Genomic DNA, 15,730 nt, shown 5'->3' on the forward strand with positions numbered 1-15,730 from the left:
CCCACCGTCTCTCCACCCTCCTGGAGCTCCGTGTATTCGAACAACAGCGACAGGAGGAGGAGAGGGACGGGAAAGGGTAAGCCCCACACGCGGGGCTCCACCACCTTTAAACCCACCTGTAACAAAATGGACAGATTCTGTGCTCAGCTCCATTTAAGACTCCATCATCCAATATGGAAAACTTACTGCTCCCAGTTGAGACTCGAGGCCACATCCGAAATGCTGAGAGGCCCTGGACCACCCCCCCCCCCCCCCGCCAGGCCAACTGCCAGCCAGTCCCCGGGCCCCCGGCCCCGTGGTGCACACGCACAGCTTGGCGGGTGGGTGCCCCAAATCGAGCACGGGCACCTTGGGGCTCCAGTGGGCGCCCGCCCCTCCGTGCACGCTGTGCGCCAGGCACCTCGCAGCCGCCCCACCTGCTTGGGCTCTAAGCCCCCTCTGCAGCTGTGCACCTACAGAATGAAGGTCTGGAAGGTTCCACACTTCCGAGTGACCTGCTTGTGGAGACCGGGGGCCGAAGCCACACCCCACGGCCTCCAGCCCCCCCTCCACAGCAACCCCAGGTGACCGAACCGTCTGAGGTAGGCGAGGGCCAGCTCGCTGGTGCCAGTCAGGTGCCCCCCGCCCGCCCCAGCACAGCACCCCCTTCCCCGGTGCCTATTTCCGAGTGCACGGACTCCTGGGGTGAGCACCCTGGGGCCCCACGGAAGGCGCCTGACTCAGTCCTCCCGGTCTGCCTCCCAGCCCTGTCACACCTCACCTCCTGCTGCCGGCAGGAAGGTCACCAGAGAAAATATAGAACACCCAGTTACATTTGAATTTCAGACATAAACACGGTTTCTAGTACAAGTACGTCCCATACGTTACATGGGATATATTTGTACTAAAAAGTATTCATTCTTTGCCATTCCAAGTTAACTGGGCAACTTGTTCTTTTTTTTTTTTTTTCTTAGGGAGGAGAGCGCATGAGCGGGGAAGGGGCAGAGAGAGCCAGAGAGAGAATCCAAGCAGGCTCCACGCTCAGTGACCCTGGGATTGTGAGCAGAGCTGAAATGAAGAGTCGGACACTTAGTGGACTGAACCCCCGCCAGGCACCCCGACGACCTGTATTTTAACATGGGAAGCACCTGTCACTGGAGGCCGCCTGGCTGGGCAGGGGCCTGGGCTGCCCGTCCCGAAGGCCACCCTCTGTGGAGCCTGGCCCAGCCGCACGCACAGTAAGGGGAGCACCTGTGGGCCTGGCTTTCGGCGTGGGGCTCGAAGGTCAAGGTGGGTCGGCCGCCTGCCGGCCCAGGCCCCTGCTTGGAGGCCTGAGCTCCCTTCAGCACCCCAGAGGACTCAGTGGGGCTCACCTCCACTTGTGCCCGACAGCCACCAAGCGGCTGCACTATGAGGACCCCGGCCCGGCACACTCACCTCCCGGGTGACCCAGGTCTCACCTCCCCAAGCCTTGGCTTCTGGCCATGGCTCTTACCAATCTCGCATGGGCTAAGCCCTTCCTGTCCACCCACCTGGGACAGGCACGGGCCAACCCCACGGGAAGCCACGGTCTGGCCCACAAAGCAAACGGGGGCCAGCAGATGGCAAGGTGAGCACTGCAAAGGCAGCTTCGGATGGGCCCCTGAGCTCCGGAGGCTGCCCCCTGAGTCCTGACAGAGGCGGCCACGCTGCCCCCTGCCCCGCAGCCCGGACTGTCAAAGCGGAGGGCCCCCCAAGGCAGGCGGAATGTTCCACAGCCACACACCTCAAGGGGCTGAGGCCTTCTCCCAGGGGGGCAGAGCCTGTGTCTACTTTTCTCCCACTGAGCTAAGGGGCCATTTCCCCCACACCCCACGCACACACCAGATCTTTGTCCAGGAAAAGCTTTGCCCTTAAAAAAACAGAGTAAATAGCAAAAAGCAGAACCAAATTTTCCAGAGGCCTGGAGGGCTTAAAAGACAATACATCTGAACACTCTGTACAGTTTAATTAAACAATTTTAATGCCAATTTCCCAATCGTCCTATGCCTCGTGTCTCCTGAACATTCCTTTCCAGCAACGTGAACGTATTACCGTCTCGGCGTTTTCAGCGTCATTTTCCCTCCCGGGTGAGGCTACCCCCTCGTGGGGCAGACCCCCTCTCGCCGATGGCCGCCGGCCTCGGCTGTGCTACCTTGAGCCTGATGGAGGCCCAGTGCAAGCCCGTGGCTTCCTGGGGGCAGTCCCGCTGGACGCCGGGAACGCGGGCGTCGGTGAGCACCAGCCCCGGGGACGCAGAGACTTGGGAGGACGGTTCTGGCAGGTCCTCAGCTCGGTCAGATGGGAGTGGAAGATAGTAGGAGGTAGAAAATGCCCCTTCGAGGGATGGCACGGCCCCGCCCGTCTGTCAACGGGCCACGGGGTTTCTGAAGGCTATGGGCCTTGTCAGGTTACAGATGTTGTCTTTAAAAAATAATGTCTATTTTAAAAAATCCATGGCTCTGCCCTTTCTGCAGACATCCAGAGGACAGAGCGTGACAGAAAAGGGTGACAGTCTGTCTCGTTCAGAATGACATGCAGCTTTCTCCCTGTGCCAAGGGACCCCGTGGAAACTGTGCCCTGCCCTCCCCTTCCCCAGCACCCCACCTCAAGGCTGGCCCAGCACATAGGTACCCCAGGCTCTCTCTGGTTTTTCCTACTCCTCAGCCGTCTCCTGTGTGCCACAGGGCCTTTGCACAGGCTGCTCGCCCTGCTGGGAATAACCCTCTGTTCCTCTTCTGGCTGCTTTCTTGTTCTCAATATGTCTCCTGCTCCCCATCTTTCTCAGCTCTCCATGGCACTTAACACAGTTTGTAAATGTTTTCATCCTGCATCCAAGGATGTGTTACTGGCTGCCTCCTTGCTGGAATGAAGCTTCGGGGAACAAGAACAGCGCCTGGACTGGTCCCTGTCGCTGGGTCCCCAGTTCCTCCCAGGGCCCGGCACCCATTTGACCTCTTGCTAATTTTTGTCCAGGAAACCACGAAGAGCCTTCAGCTGAAACCCATCTGGAGCTTCCCCCTCAATTGTAAGGAGTGTGGAGAACAGGGGATCCGGGGACCCTTGCCCAAGGACCTGCTTCGGCTTCTGTGTCTGTCCCATCCTTGCAAGCTTCCCTGCAGGGCTGAGGTCTAGGCCCCTGGGCTCTTCCAGAGCCTTCTTCCTCGTGGCCAGAACCCTGATTGCTGTCTGAGGACCTTAATTACTGGTTGTGGCCCTCGACCGCTAAGTAGCGGCATTAAAGTAGAGTAAATGTTTTCCTTTTCCTGAAAAGTTCATATATACAAGAGGGGGTGCCGCTCAGCGGTGAGCAGCCTGCGCAGAGGGCACCGCCTGGGGCCTGCCCGGCAGCTACTGTGGGCACGCCTTCCCGTACCTTCGTCCACCCCACAGAGTGCCTTTCCCAGGGCGCAGCTGCCCCCAGGGCCTCCCCGAGGCCCCGCACAGCGCCTTCCCACCCTGCAGGTGGAGAAGCCCAGGGCGGCAGCCGTGCCAGGTCTGGGAGTCCCCAGGTGGCCTTCACTCCCTGCCACCCCAGCAGCCGGTGAGGCCTAAGGCTCCTGGAGCAGCATGTGAGGACCGGCCAGCTGCCTGCTCTTTGTCCGGAGGTGGTGGGGCTCTGCACGCTGACTGGGGTGGGGGGTGGGGGGGCGGGGGGGCTTGGCAGGAGCGAGGGAGCCGCCCCTCCGAGGAGGCTGGCTGGGGGGGTGGGGAAGGTGCTCCCAGAGCAGTAGTCCCATGGTGACCATGGTGACCGGTGGTCCTGGTTCTGACTCCAGGCGGGGCACTGGGGTAGGGAGGAGTCAGGAGCCGGCCCGGCCCCCACCCCCTCCGCTGACACCCGGAGGGCAGGTCTCCCTGTGTGCCTGGTGGGGGCCTGCCTTCCTGGTCTGGTCCAGGCGCTGAGGTAGCGACGGTCCCACGAGGACTCCTCTATGGAAGGACCCCTGGAACACAGCAGCTTCAGTGACCTGTTCTGCGTGTGCTCAGTGTGTGAGACTGGGGGCTGCAGGAGGGCCCGGCCCCGGCCGCAGGGTCTCACGTGTCCCCACCCAGGAGGGGTGGGCCCGGGACAAGTTCGCAGAAACTGCCTCATGTATGCGCGCGCGCGCGCGGGGGGGGGGGGGGGGGGGGGTGCTGGGGGAGATGCGGCTGCGGGCGCACCCAGAATCCCACCCACGGACCCAGCGGCACATCACACGGGCACGGTCACACCCAAAACACACACGCGGAGGGGGAGGGGCACGCAGCCTCGCAGTCACGGCCACGGCCGCCCACGTCCGCCCGGCCCCGCCCCCTCGGCGACCCCGGCCCGCCTCGCCCGGGTGTAGGGGGCGGTGCGCGGCGGCGGGGAGGGGGAGGGGGAGGGGAGAGCCCGCCTCCGTGGCTCGGGCCGCCCCCGCAGCGGGGGCGGGGAGCACGTTGGCGCCGCTCCCCGCCCCCCGCCGAGCCTCTCCGCGCGCGCCCCCTGGCGCACCGCGCGCCCGGAGAGGGGGTGGGGGGCGCGGAGGGGTCCAGCCCCGCCCTCCCTGCCCCTGGGAACGGGCGGGTGCCCCCCGCGATGGGGGGAGGGTCGGTCGCGCGCGTGCCTCGGGGCGGGGGCGGGGGCGGCCCCTCCCTCTCGGCGCCCCTGCGGCCCCGCCCCCGCGCCGGCCCCGCCCCCGCCCTCCGCCGCTCACTCCGAAGTTTCCTGCGCCGCGCGCGGACACGCTCCGGGCTTGCTCGCCGCCCCGCGCCCCCGCCCCGCGCCCCCGCCCCGCGCCCCCCGGCCCCGCGCCCCGCGTCCCCGGCTCGTCAGCCCAGCGGTCCCCTTCCGCCCCGGGGTCGCCGCCGTCGCCGCCGGGCCAGCCGGAGCGGGAGCCGAAGCCGGCGGGCCGGGGCCGGGGGCGCGGGCCGGGGGCGGCGCGCTCCAGCCGGGGCCGAGCGCCGTGCCGGGTCCGCGGTGACCGCGCCGCCCGGGCGATGCCCGCGGGGACGCCGCCGGCCGCCGGAGCGAGGTGAGACACGGCGGGGGACGCGCGCCCCGCTGCGCGGCGGGACCCTCTTCAACTTAGCGGAGCCGGCGAGGGCGCCCTTGGGCCCCCCCCCCCGCCCCGGCGATGGGGGAGGGGCGGCCCAGCCCTCGCCGGAGGGAGGGGGCGGGCGGGGGCGGGGGGCGCATTTGTCTCTAATAAGGGAAGACAAAGACATGTCGGCGACCGAGACTGTTCCCGCAGCTCCGCCGTTCCCCAGGCGGGCGAGGGGTGTCGTTCCCGGGTCGCGGTCACCGCCTGTCACCCCGCAGGTGCTGCCCGTTGCCACCATGACCGAGGGCGCGCAGGCGGCCGACGAGGTCCGAGTGCCCCTGGGCGCTCCGGCCGCGGGCTCGGCGGTGGCGGCAGGGGCGTCCCCGGCGAGCCCCGGGGTGCCGGGGCGGGAGGCGGAGCCGGGGTCCGGGGCCGGCGCGTCGCCCCCCGAGAGCCCGGCGGCCGAGCGCGGCGCGGAGCTGGGCGCCGACGAGGAGCAGCCCGTCCCGTACCCGGCGCTGGCGGCCACCGTCTTCTTCTGCCTCGGGCAGACCACGCGGCCGCGCAGCTGGTGTCTCCGGCTGGTTTGTAACCCATATCCTTCCAGGGCAGCCGGGCTGCAAGGCGTGGGGTCCGGAGCGCGGGACCTCCTCTGTGTGGCCCCTGCGAGGCCGGAGCGGGCTGGGCGCACGGGCAGCGCAGGGCACGGGAGTGGGGGCACCAGGGGCGTCCCCGCGTGCCCGAATGGAGTGTCCCCGGTCCACAGTCCGTCCGGGATGGGAGAGGGTGGGAGAGAAGCGGCGAGGCCATCACGGACTTGGAGAGGAGAGGGGTCGGCGGGGCGGGAAGTCGGAACTCCCAGGGCTCCCGTTGGTGGCGGCCAGGAGGGGAAGGCCGCCCCCGGGGCCGACAGAATGTCCATCAGAGGCGGGACCCTTGCCGGGGAAGGGGAGGGGGAGGCCGGAAGGAAGTAGAGTAAGGGGAGCAAAGTTGCCAGCCTGTGCTTTGCGCCTCCGAGCGTCGCGGGAGATTGACCGGTGGGGCCGGAGGCGGTGCGCAGCGGCCGGGAGATTGACCGGTGGGGCCGGAGGCGGTGCGCAGCGGCCGGCCCTTTTCCAGGGAGAGATGCCGTGACGTTGGTTGTGAACTCGCCTCTCCAGGCTGAACTCGGTGCTGGGGCTGATTTAAGTCATGCGCAGCTGGGGGTGGGGGGCAGGGACGCAGCTGGCTCTGCCCTGTGGAGTCCCTTCTTCTAGTGCTTTCCCTGGGAAGGGGCCCCTTTTCTGTTCTTGGCCAGAGTGGCAGAGAAGGTTCTAGACTGGCGTTGGGTCGGCCGGGGCACTTCTGGGATGCAGATAGCTGATCTGGTGGCCTCCCAGCAGATGGCCTTTGGGGACTGTCTCAGTGGGGTCCTGTCCATCCTGAACGTTGGCTCTTACTGGTGGGAAGTGGTTTCCAGGTGGCCGGGCTGTGGGCGCCCTGCCTTCCTGCCCTTCCACAGGGAGACACTGGGCAGACAGGGTCCGTGGAGTGGGGGACAGGGCCGAGGCCAGGAGGCTGACGGAGGTGGGGACCAGCCTGTAAACTTTGTCTGTCAGAATCGAGACCGAGGTGAAAATGAGCAATGTGTGTGTATATTTTTTCTACCTTGTGTGTTTAACTGTGTAAATATTAAACGTGAGAGAAGAATCTGTACCGAAGAAAAGTAATAAAACCCATGCTCCTCTTTTCCGAAATCTAAACATCGGCTGCGTCCAGTTTACCTTCTGGTTGTCAAGAAGGTCATCATGGTCCAGGGCTGGCCTCAGGCATGGCGGCAGGCTTCAGAGCCTGTCTGTGTCCTGCACCCGTGATGGCCTTCGGGGGGCACCCCCCCCAGACATGAGGCTTGTCTTCCTGCATAGCAGCCGGCCTGGCCTCCTCTCTGGGACTCTGACCTGGAGATGGCCGGGTCACCTCACTTTGCCGGGAGTGGTGGGTGTGGTGGCGGGTTGTGCCCCGAGGCCCTGGTTTGGGACAGGACCGGAGTCAGCTTCTCCAAGCTCGTGCAGAGACCAGCTAGGGAAAGAGTCTGCGAGGCCTGCACTTTGTCTCTTCTGACAGCCCCCATGCCTGGCTGCGGTGTTCTCTGGAGGCTGACCCCGGGGGTGCTGGGTGTCCCGGGCCTTCAAGGCAGGCTGTGTCCCTGAGGGCATCTGACAAGGTTGTTTGTGTTATTGGGCGCAGGGAAGGTGCGGCGGGGAGCCGTGCGCAGGTGGGCTGCAGCCCAGAGGGCCGTGGGGGCTGGGACTGGCAGGGCTGGGTTAGTGTCCTTGTGTGTGTGCTCCCCGTGACCACGCTGGAGGGGGAGGGTTTGTCAGCGGGGGAGCTCACTGTCTCCTCCAACTGTGGGGGGGGGGGTCAGGGGCTCAGATCCTGGGATCATTTTACCTCTGTGCAAATTCTGCATGTGTCACGCGGGGTGGGCACGTCATGGCCTTTGGTCTCAGGGGGACGGCCGCTGACCTCCAGCAGATACAGGGCCGCGTCTTGGGGGCGTGCGTCAGCCCTGGGGGGCACTCAGAATAAGCTGGAGCGCTTGGACGGCGGGGGGGGGGGGGGCTCGGTTCTCTCCAAGGGTCTGCGAGGCCTCAGCACGGCTGCTCAGAGCACTTGAGATTCCCTGGGTCAGTAGGGCCGGCCCTGGCCGGACAGTGGGGCGTCCTGTAGCCACGGGGCACTTCCGCCGCCTCCGGCTGCTTCCCTCCCCATCCTGGGGAGCCTCTCACGCTGCAGAGGACAAAGTCAAAGGGAAACGGGGTAATTGGGTTTGCTCTGGGAACCCACACTCCGTGCAGCAGCTTCTCGCTTTCCAGACGCTGGCAGAATCCCAGCTGACGTCCGTGGAGCCCGGGCCGAGCCCGGATCCCGTCAGCAAGTGGAATGCAGGAAGGGGTCTTCCTTAAGCCCCCCGACCTTTTGGGAGCGCTAAGTGGATGACCCCGGCACAAACGACCGCGCCTGGTCTGCTTTTGCCCTGAGGGGGCCTCCGACGCAGAGCGAGGGAGCCTGCAGGGGCAGCCCGTGCCCTCATCGATTTACTTTGCGTTTCGAAAATTAACCGTGCTGGAACTTTTGGGGCAAGTGCTGTCTCTCCTACACAGGTTTATTTATAGAGGGAGGTGGGTGGGATCTGTGTGTTGTAGCCCGCGTGGCTGGGTTATGTTCTGCCCGGGCTCCCCCAGGGTTCCTGACTCTGCCGCGCCTGCGACGCGCGACGCAGCTGCTGTGGTCCCAGCACCCAGGCCGGGCGGGGCCTCCGGGGACGCTTACAGGTTGGGAAGGGGGCCCCCCCGGGGAGGCCAGCTGCAGCCCGGCAAAGGTGTCGAGGGAGTAGGCTGTGGTCGAGGAGGCACTTGGGGGCTCAGGGGTGGCGTGCACCTCCAGGAGCCGCTTCCCAGGGGCCGGGGGCCAAACACACCTCGGCACAGAGCTCGGAGAAGCCAGAGGGATGCGTCAAGGTCACACGGCTGCTGGAGGGCAGAGCTGGGTGAGCCCTGTGTGACTCACAGGTCCCAGCGTTTGGCAGGGGCGTGAGGTCGGTCAAGTCCAGCGTTTTGAAGGTGTCTGCCGAACCCCGTGCTTCAGGCTGTTAAACCGCCACCCGCGCCTGGGGCTTATGGTGGGTGTGGGTGTCCTGGCCAGGACACTTGGGGCGTTGATGCAGGGCAGCCCCCGCCTCCGTCCCTCAGCCCGCTGTGTCCCCACCAACCTGACGGGAACAGGACAGGTGCACCTTCCTGAGCTTGTGGCTGTGATCCCCTGAGCACTTTGTCTTACGCACACACGGGGCTTCCTGCGTGCGCTCTGGGGATGCAGGCCTGGGGTGCCTCTTCCGAGCTCCTTCTCATCCCAGCGCGCTGTTCATGGATTCGGGTCCTCGTCTGGCACCAGTGTGTCTGTTTCCCTGGACTTGGTGTCCCTAGGCCGGCCCTTCCAGGGGAACGGGCGTCTTCCCAGAGGCCGGGAGGGGCTCTCGCGCAGGCACTAAACCCGCCTAGGGGGGCAGATGGGAAGGCCATCCTGGCCCGGGTAGAATTAGGGGATACGAAACAGAAATGGTGTCTGCAGTGTGGGGGCCTCGCCCCTCTGGGCCGGCCGGGGTGTAGCGTATCTGCCCCAGGCCCACGGTCACCAGCCTGCAGGCCAGGTCCCTGTGGCCCTGAGGCTGAAGCTCACGGCTCCTGAAGAAGGAGGTCCCGAGGGCATACGTTCACGCTGAGCATCTCGGGCTGGGCGGAGGGGATCAGATGCAGAGATCCCTGCCCTCCCCCAGCTGAGACAGGGGTATTGTGGTGGGGGCTTCACGGGGAGGTGTTGTTGTCCCCGAGACCTGAGAGGGCAGCGGTGGAGAGGCGGATCTCGGAGTACTCACCACAGGCAGGGCTGGGGGTGTCATGTTCTTAGTGTGGCTGCTCCTGGAGGGTTTGAGGGGGACGGCTCTGAACACTGACCTGAGCTCCCGTTTTTCCTAAGCGAGAGCTGGGCCGTAAGGTGTCACCTCCCTGGGTCCTGTGGGTTGCTAAGGAGGGCTTCTTGGAGGAAGTGAGGTTGGCTTGGGCTGTGTGGATGGGTAGGAGCTGGTGGTAGAGAAAGAAAAGGAAGGCTTTTATGGGTTTCTGGTTCCCACAGGAAAGCAGCCTTTGAGGGGGGGCAGGCCTTGGAAGGAGAATTAGTGTGAGTTGAGTTTTGTCCGCCTTCGAGGGACCAGGCCGTGTCCCCATTGCTTTTGGTGCCCTGGGACTGCCCAGAAAGGGATTCGGCCGAGAGCTTGTTTTCTCTGCAGTGGCCTAGACTTCAGGCTTGTCCAGGGCCCGCACCTCAGCCCTGACGGGGTTTTGAGCTGGGGCAGCATTTGGTGTTGGTTGAGCTCACTGGGGGCCTGATTCGTTGGTGGAGGCCAGGAAGCACAGAGTCAGTGCTGGGTGCGTGTGTCACGGTGAGACCAGGTGTGGCCATTAGCCATTCTGCAGCTGAGTGTGGCTGGACTGATCTCAGTGAAGGTGTTGGGGTGGGTGGGCCAGGTGGAGGGTATTGGGGCCCGGGGGTCAGGGGCACTCTAGAAGCTTAGTGGATAGGGACTTGGGTGGGAGGACGTGGACAGGAACGTCCTTGGCTGGGGAGCAAATGGCACAAGCAAAGGTCCTGAGGCAGGTGGAACGTATCCCTGAAGCTTGGAGCTGTTGGGGGTTTGCGAGGAGGCCCAGGTAAGGAGAGACAGGAGGCCAAGGCTAGGAAAGCCTTGTGGGCATGGCAGGCAGGATGGCGGGCTGGCCTGGGTCTCAGGGAACGGCTCTGCCTCCAGCTGGCCTTGGGGCTTGTTTCTCAGGGTCGGTGCAGTGTGGAGACCGGGCTGGGGCAAATGGTGGTGAGGTAAGGAGAGAAGAGCAGGTACGGAGCGCCCTGGGGGCAGAGGCCTGGAGGTGGGACTGAGGTGAGGGCGTAGCCGGCACCAGCACCCAGACCGAGCCCTTGGACTGTGTGGGAGTCGCATTCGGCCCCCCCAAATCTGGTCTGGCCGAGGGAGGCTTTGGGCGCCCTCCCTGGCATGGTGGAGCCCTCGGGGTGGTCCAGGGTTGCTCCCCGCGCCTGCCGGTGGTGCGGCAGGCCAGACAGCGGCCTCCCGGGGTTGCTGGCAGGACTCCCGAGTGCAGAGTGAGGATGTGAAGGAGTGTGGGGGATGGGCCAGCCTGTCTGGCATCCCAGGGGTGGATTCAGGGCAGCCAGGCTGGGCCCCAAGCAGTGAAGGTCGGGGCGTCCAACGTGGTGTCCTGTTTGTGTCCAGAGCCCGCCCTGGAAGGGGGCGGCACCGCCTCGGAGGCCCAGTTAGGAAGGTCCTTTTTCTTTCTGCTTGCGAGTGGGTATTTGAGCGGGCGGGGGGCGGGGGGGAGCCTCAGAGGAGCCAGATACCCCCTTCCTCCCTCGGTGGTTAATTCTGACACCCCGGCGACACCCAGGAGTCGCGTGGGCCCGGGTCGACTCCCCAGCAAGTGGACCTGGGGAGTGCAGTCAGGCGAAGGCCCCACGCGGTGATCCAGAGCCTTGGATTCCCAGACAGGATGGGGTGCAGGGGAAGACAGCCTGGCCCTCGAGAGCTGGCAGCGGGTCTGGGCACCATCCCCAGAGCGCCGTGCCTGCCGCGGGTGACAGATGGGGGCCACTCTGCCGCGCCGTCTTCCCCGAGTGAGTAGCAGCTCGTTCTGCCCGGGGCGGGGCCGCACGGAGCAGACGCAAGCCTTGCGGGGGAGATGGGGGTGTGCTTCCCTGAGTCGGGCCGCCAAGCCCTCGCCCTCGCCCGCCGTCCGCCACAGGAACGGGCTGGCAGGGCCCCGGGTTGTGATCAGCGGGGCAGCTGATGAGTGTGCGAAGTCAGAGCGTGGGGGGGGAGGGGAGACGGGGGAGGGGGGGCCGCCTGTGTCCTCGCCAGCAGCAGGAAGCTCTGTGTTGTGAGCCGCCTGCGTCTCTGGCTGGGGGCCGCTCCTGGCTCTTGGGGGTTTTTGGCCCTGGACGAACCCCTTTCCTTGCCTGCGACGCGTGTGAGGACCAGGTCCGTGTGCCAGAGCAGACCTCCCCGGTCCCCGGCCTCCACCATGGCCTTTCTTCGCCAAAGCTGAGGGCAGACAGGGGACCGCAGAACCCCCTGCCCGGGCTCCTGAGGTTTGGGTGCGGCTGGTGGTCTCCAGGCCTGGCTGCTCACGCGTGTCGGATGGATCCAAGCCAGGCCGCAGCTTCGTCCGTGTGGACGGCTTAGGCCGGGGAGGGAGCGGACGTTCCCGATGCACCTGCCTGTGTGGGCACGCATGCGCACGCTGGTCCTCCTCGGTGGGCGCACAGCCCGTCCTGCTGGAACATGGTAGAGCCTGACCCTGGCCTTGGCACAAAGACACGCCAGGCCAGGGGCAGCAAGCCGGTGTGGTCACGCTGTCCTCTCTGTTCTGGACTCTGTTTGCCCTCCCCCCCATTGAGGCTGACGTCCAGTGGAAGTCAGAGTATGGACACAGTGGGGACACCGGGGTGGACAGGGCTCAGCATCTGTTCTCTGGACTGGACCTCAGTGGTCTTCGGCAGGAGCCCTGTGTCTCAGCTCCTCTCTGGCCTGGGGGCTGCAAGGGCGGGGGACAGCATCTCTGCAGGAGGCAGGCCTGAAGCCAGTGTCCCCCCACTGGAGGAAGGCCCCAGGGCCTTCTAGGATTCCTTAGCTCTCCCTGGCCGCCAAAGAAGGGGGTTAATGGTCCCTTCGTGCAGGTGGTGGTGGCCCCATGCTTCCTTTGGTTTCCCCTTGTGTCACAACTGATCGTCCTTGTTGGTCACTGATAGTGTGGGGTTCACTGGGAGCCCCGGATCGGGTGGTGAAGGGCCCAGTCCAGTCTCCAGCTGGCCGATGAGAGGGCCTCGAAGACCCTGGACTTGCTCTCCATCCCGTCCCCCGTCTGCACACGGGTGTGCAGTCTGGGACACGCTAACAGAGGAGGGGGAGGCGGGGGTGTTTCCCAGTAGGCAGCAGAGCCAGTGGGGTGGACGGGATTTGGGTCCTTGGAGTCCAAGGCAGCCAGGCGGAGGTGGCCTCTGAGCCTGGGGCATGGGGCGGGCATCTCTCTGATGCCAGGCCCCACCATTGTATCAGAGGCGGGGGCCACTTGGGTCACCACCCTGAGACCCTCGTCTGGACCACTGGCCGAGTACGGCACGTCCCCCGGGAGGATGCCCGACAAGCCGGCCCGGAGGGACCAGCCCATCCAGCCCCTGACCCTCCAGGAGGTGGCTGTGGGAACGAGCCCCCCCCCTGCGCCCCCCCCCCCCAGCCCCAGGCTCTCCGACGCTGGATGTGGAACGGGGACATGGAACCACGTGGCGGGTGTTGCTGGACCCAGGCCCGAGGCCGCCACCCACCCTACCCACTCAGTGCCCTGGGGGCGACCTTTGAACCCCTACTGCCTCTGGGGCAGCCCAAGTGGCCAGCCTTCAGCTGACCTTTTCCACTCGGTTACGGCAATCCCTGTGTTGCTAAAAGGGGTGCGTGCACATCCCTCAGGCCGTGTGTGTGTTTTGGCCTCTGCCCTTGATTCCGGCCTGGGGACGGGTCCTCGCTGGCCCCAGGGAGACCGTGAAGGGGGGTGAAGGGAAACAAACACGAGGGCGGCGGTGTTGGGGCGAGGCGAGGAGGCACCCCTCCTGTGCACCGGGGCAGGTGCTCGGGTCGGGCAAGCAGGGTGTGTGCTTACGGTGGGCAGAGGGGCGGGTGCAGCGTCCACACTAGCTGGCACGTGTGAGCCGCCGTGCTGGCTTGAATAGCATCCCCCAAACTCATGTCTCCGGGGAAGCTTGGAACGTGGATATCTGTGCAAGTCGGGCTTTTGTGGTTGAGGTGAATCTGGAGAAGGGGGAGCCCCGGGGCAATGGCTGTGTCCTCAGAACCAAGAGTGAGGTCCTGGGAAGATGCAGGCAGATGTTGGGGTGATGTGTCTGCAGCCCAGGGCTGCCCAGGGCTTCCACAGCCATCAGAACCTGGAGGCACCTGGACCCCTCCTCCCTCATGGTCCCCAGGGCACCTGCCCCAGCTCGCACCCCCCCCTGGGCTTGCCTTCTGCCGTCGCCCTGGAGGGAGATCCTGGAGGTGAGGGACGTCTTAGCGGGAGGGAGTTCTTTTTAGGATGAATCACAGTCACCTGTGCCGCGTCAGGCTCTGCAACGAGGAGCCACCCAGAGAGAGAGAAACCCAACCGTGAAATCAGTCATTCTGAGCAATTTGGGGTGGACGGAATATGTGTTCCTGACGTCTGAGGCAGCGAGGCAGGCATGGGCTCCCGGCCTGGGGTGTCCCTCCTGCTGTGGGCCCCACCGTGAGGACGGGCAGGGAGTGGCCGTGGCCGTGTGTTCCTGTCCTCGGGGGCTCCTGGGGGGGCTTCCCCCAGGGAGTGTCATCCGTGGTGTCGAGCACATGCCCTGGACCATCCTTTCCACTGCTCGGGCCTCTCCCCGCAGGACAAGGGAGACTCTCCGAGAGTCTGAGGTCCCCACTCAGCCAGGGTCCCCCCCCACCCCGTGTTCTCAGAGGCTCTCGTGCATCCCCGGGGGTACAGTTAGGTCCCATGGCCACAGTGGTGCCAGGGCTGACGGTATCAGGGCCGGATTCCCAGCTGGGGACCCGCTCTGGGGCAGTGGGGGCTCTGGGGGGCCTTGGCACATTGTCGTCTGAGAAGCCACAGAGTGGCCCTGCCCACGGGGTGGCCAGAGAAGAGGTTGCCTCCGTTTTGGGGTGGGCTCCCACGACCCCAAAAGCCCAGCCCTCGCTTCATGGGTGAGGACAGTGCTGCTCCCTGCCTTTCGGGCACAGGACCCCTAGCTTCCCAGGGCCTTGTTCGGGGTGCCAGGGCAGTGCTTGGCTGTGTGGCGGGGGCAGGTAGGTGAGACCCGGGCCCTGCTGCGGCCGAGGACAATCCGGACAGTCCCCTGGGGGAGGGGTGCCTCCGGGTGCTGGGGTGGCCATGAGCAGGCGGTGGGGTCAGGGACCTGGCACAGGGTTGGGGGGCAGAGACCCCGGCCGTTCCCTCTAGATGGGGGCGCCTGGCGTATGTGCGGCCTGGATGTCCACTGAACGGCTGGCCCTGCCCACTGCTTCTTGAAGTCCCTGCCCTGCCACAGAGATGGGAACCCGTGTCTGGAAGCACAGAGGGCGTCCCCTGGGCCAGGTGGGGGCCACGCGCCATCGTCCACCCCGCCGTGCGGCCCTTTGTCTTTGCAGCGGTCGGTCGCCAGCCGGCCGCAGTCCGATGAGTCAGCCTGCATTAGCGCCTCGTGGAGGGGGACTAGGACACGGCCCGGCCCGGAGTCCGGGCCGCCGGCAGGGCGGCCGTGCTGGTTTGGCCACAGGGAGGCACCGTGCGTCCCATGGTGTTGAGAGGGGGACCTGTCTGGAGAGCCCTTGATGTGCCTTCGGGCGTGGCAGGCCGGGCACCTGAGGTTCTGAGCCCGTGGGTGCCCTGCAGGTGTGGGCCAGGAATATTTGGTTCAGGGGCCGTTCTAGGACCCAGAGGACACCTCACACAGCCCACCCGTGTGGGGACCTGACGTGCTGGCGGGGGGGACGGCAGGGGGAGTTACGGTGAGGAGGACGCTGAATGTGGGGGGTTGGGCAGGGACATGGGGCCACCCCCTGGGAACGGTCCACCTGGAGAGTGGGGCGTGTCCTGGGAGCCCCCTCAGCTGTGGTAGTTTGGGGGCTGGGGGCACGTGCCACAGTCTGAAGAACGTGATCGGAGGTCAGAAGTGGCACCGGGGGCGCGGCTGGCTGGCTGGGCCTGTGGCACAGAGGCTCACAAAGTGAAATCGCCGACTACGGGCTCGTTTTAGAACTGGGCATTCCCGACGCTTCTTCCTCAACGTTCCAGAGCCTTTTTTTTTTTTTTAATCTACCATGAAATCTGGGTCACTTGAACAAGGAGGGGGGATACAGACCCTGGGAGTCTTCAGGCAGAGGCTGGGCGGACTCGGGGAGGGGGTCTGGCCCTGCACGTGCTGAGCCTTGGTCAGGCCTGGTGGGGCGGGGCACTGGGGCAGAGAGGAGGGGTATCTGGGCCCTGGGGGCTTGGGGGGGGCCCGGGCTGACCCCTCAGCACGCTCAGGGGCCACCATCCCTACACATCACGGTATCCAAAGTCCAGCCTCCCGCCCGTCCCTGCCCTGTTTGC

General features: G+C 65.6%; 1 protein-coding gene across 1 annotated transcript in view; it reads left to right on the top strand.

Moving 5' to 3' along the window:
* Window positions 1-5,159: 5,159 nt before the first annotated feature.
* Window positions 5,160-15,730, top strand: part of CACNA1H (calcium voltage-gated channel subunit alpha1 H) — a 61,497-nt gene continuing 50,926 nt past the window's right edge. The window contains exon 1 of the mRNA XM_053213854.1: window positions 5,160-5,597. Within this exon, the coding sequence (XP_053069829.1) occupies window positions 5,186-5,597 (412 nt within the window). The 5' untranslated portion in view covers window positions 5,160-5,185. The remainder of the gene's footprint in view (window positions 5,598-15,730) is intronic.

This window comes from Acinonyx jubatus, chromosome E3 (assembly GCF_027475565.1).
Source record: "Acinonyx jubatus isolate Ajub_Pintada_27869175 chromosome E3, VMU_Ajub_asm_v1.0, whole genome shotgun sequence".
Taxonomy (NCBI): domain Eukaryota; kingdom Metazoa; phylum Chordata; class Mammalia; order Carnivora; family Felidae; genus Acinonyx; species Acinonyx jubatus.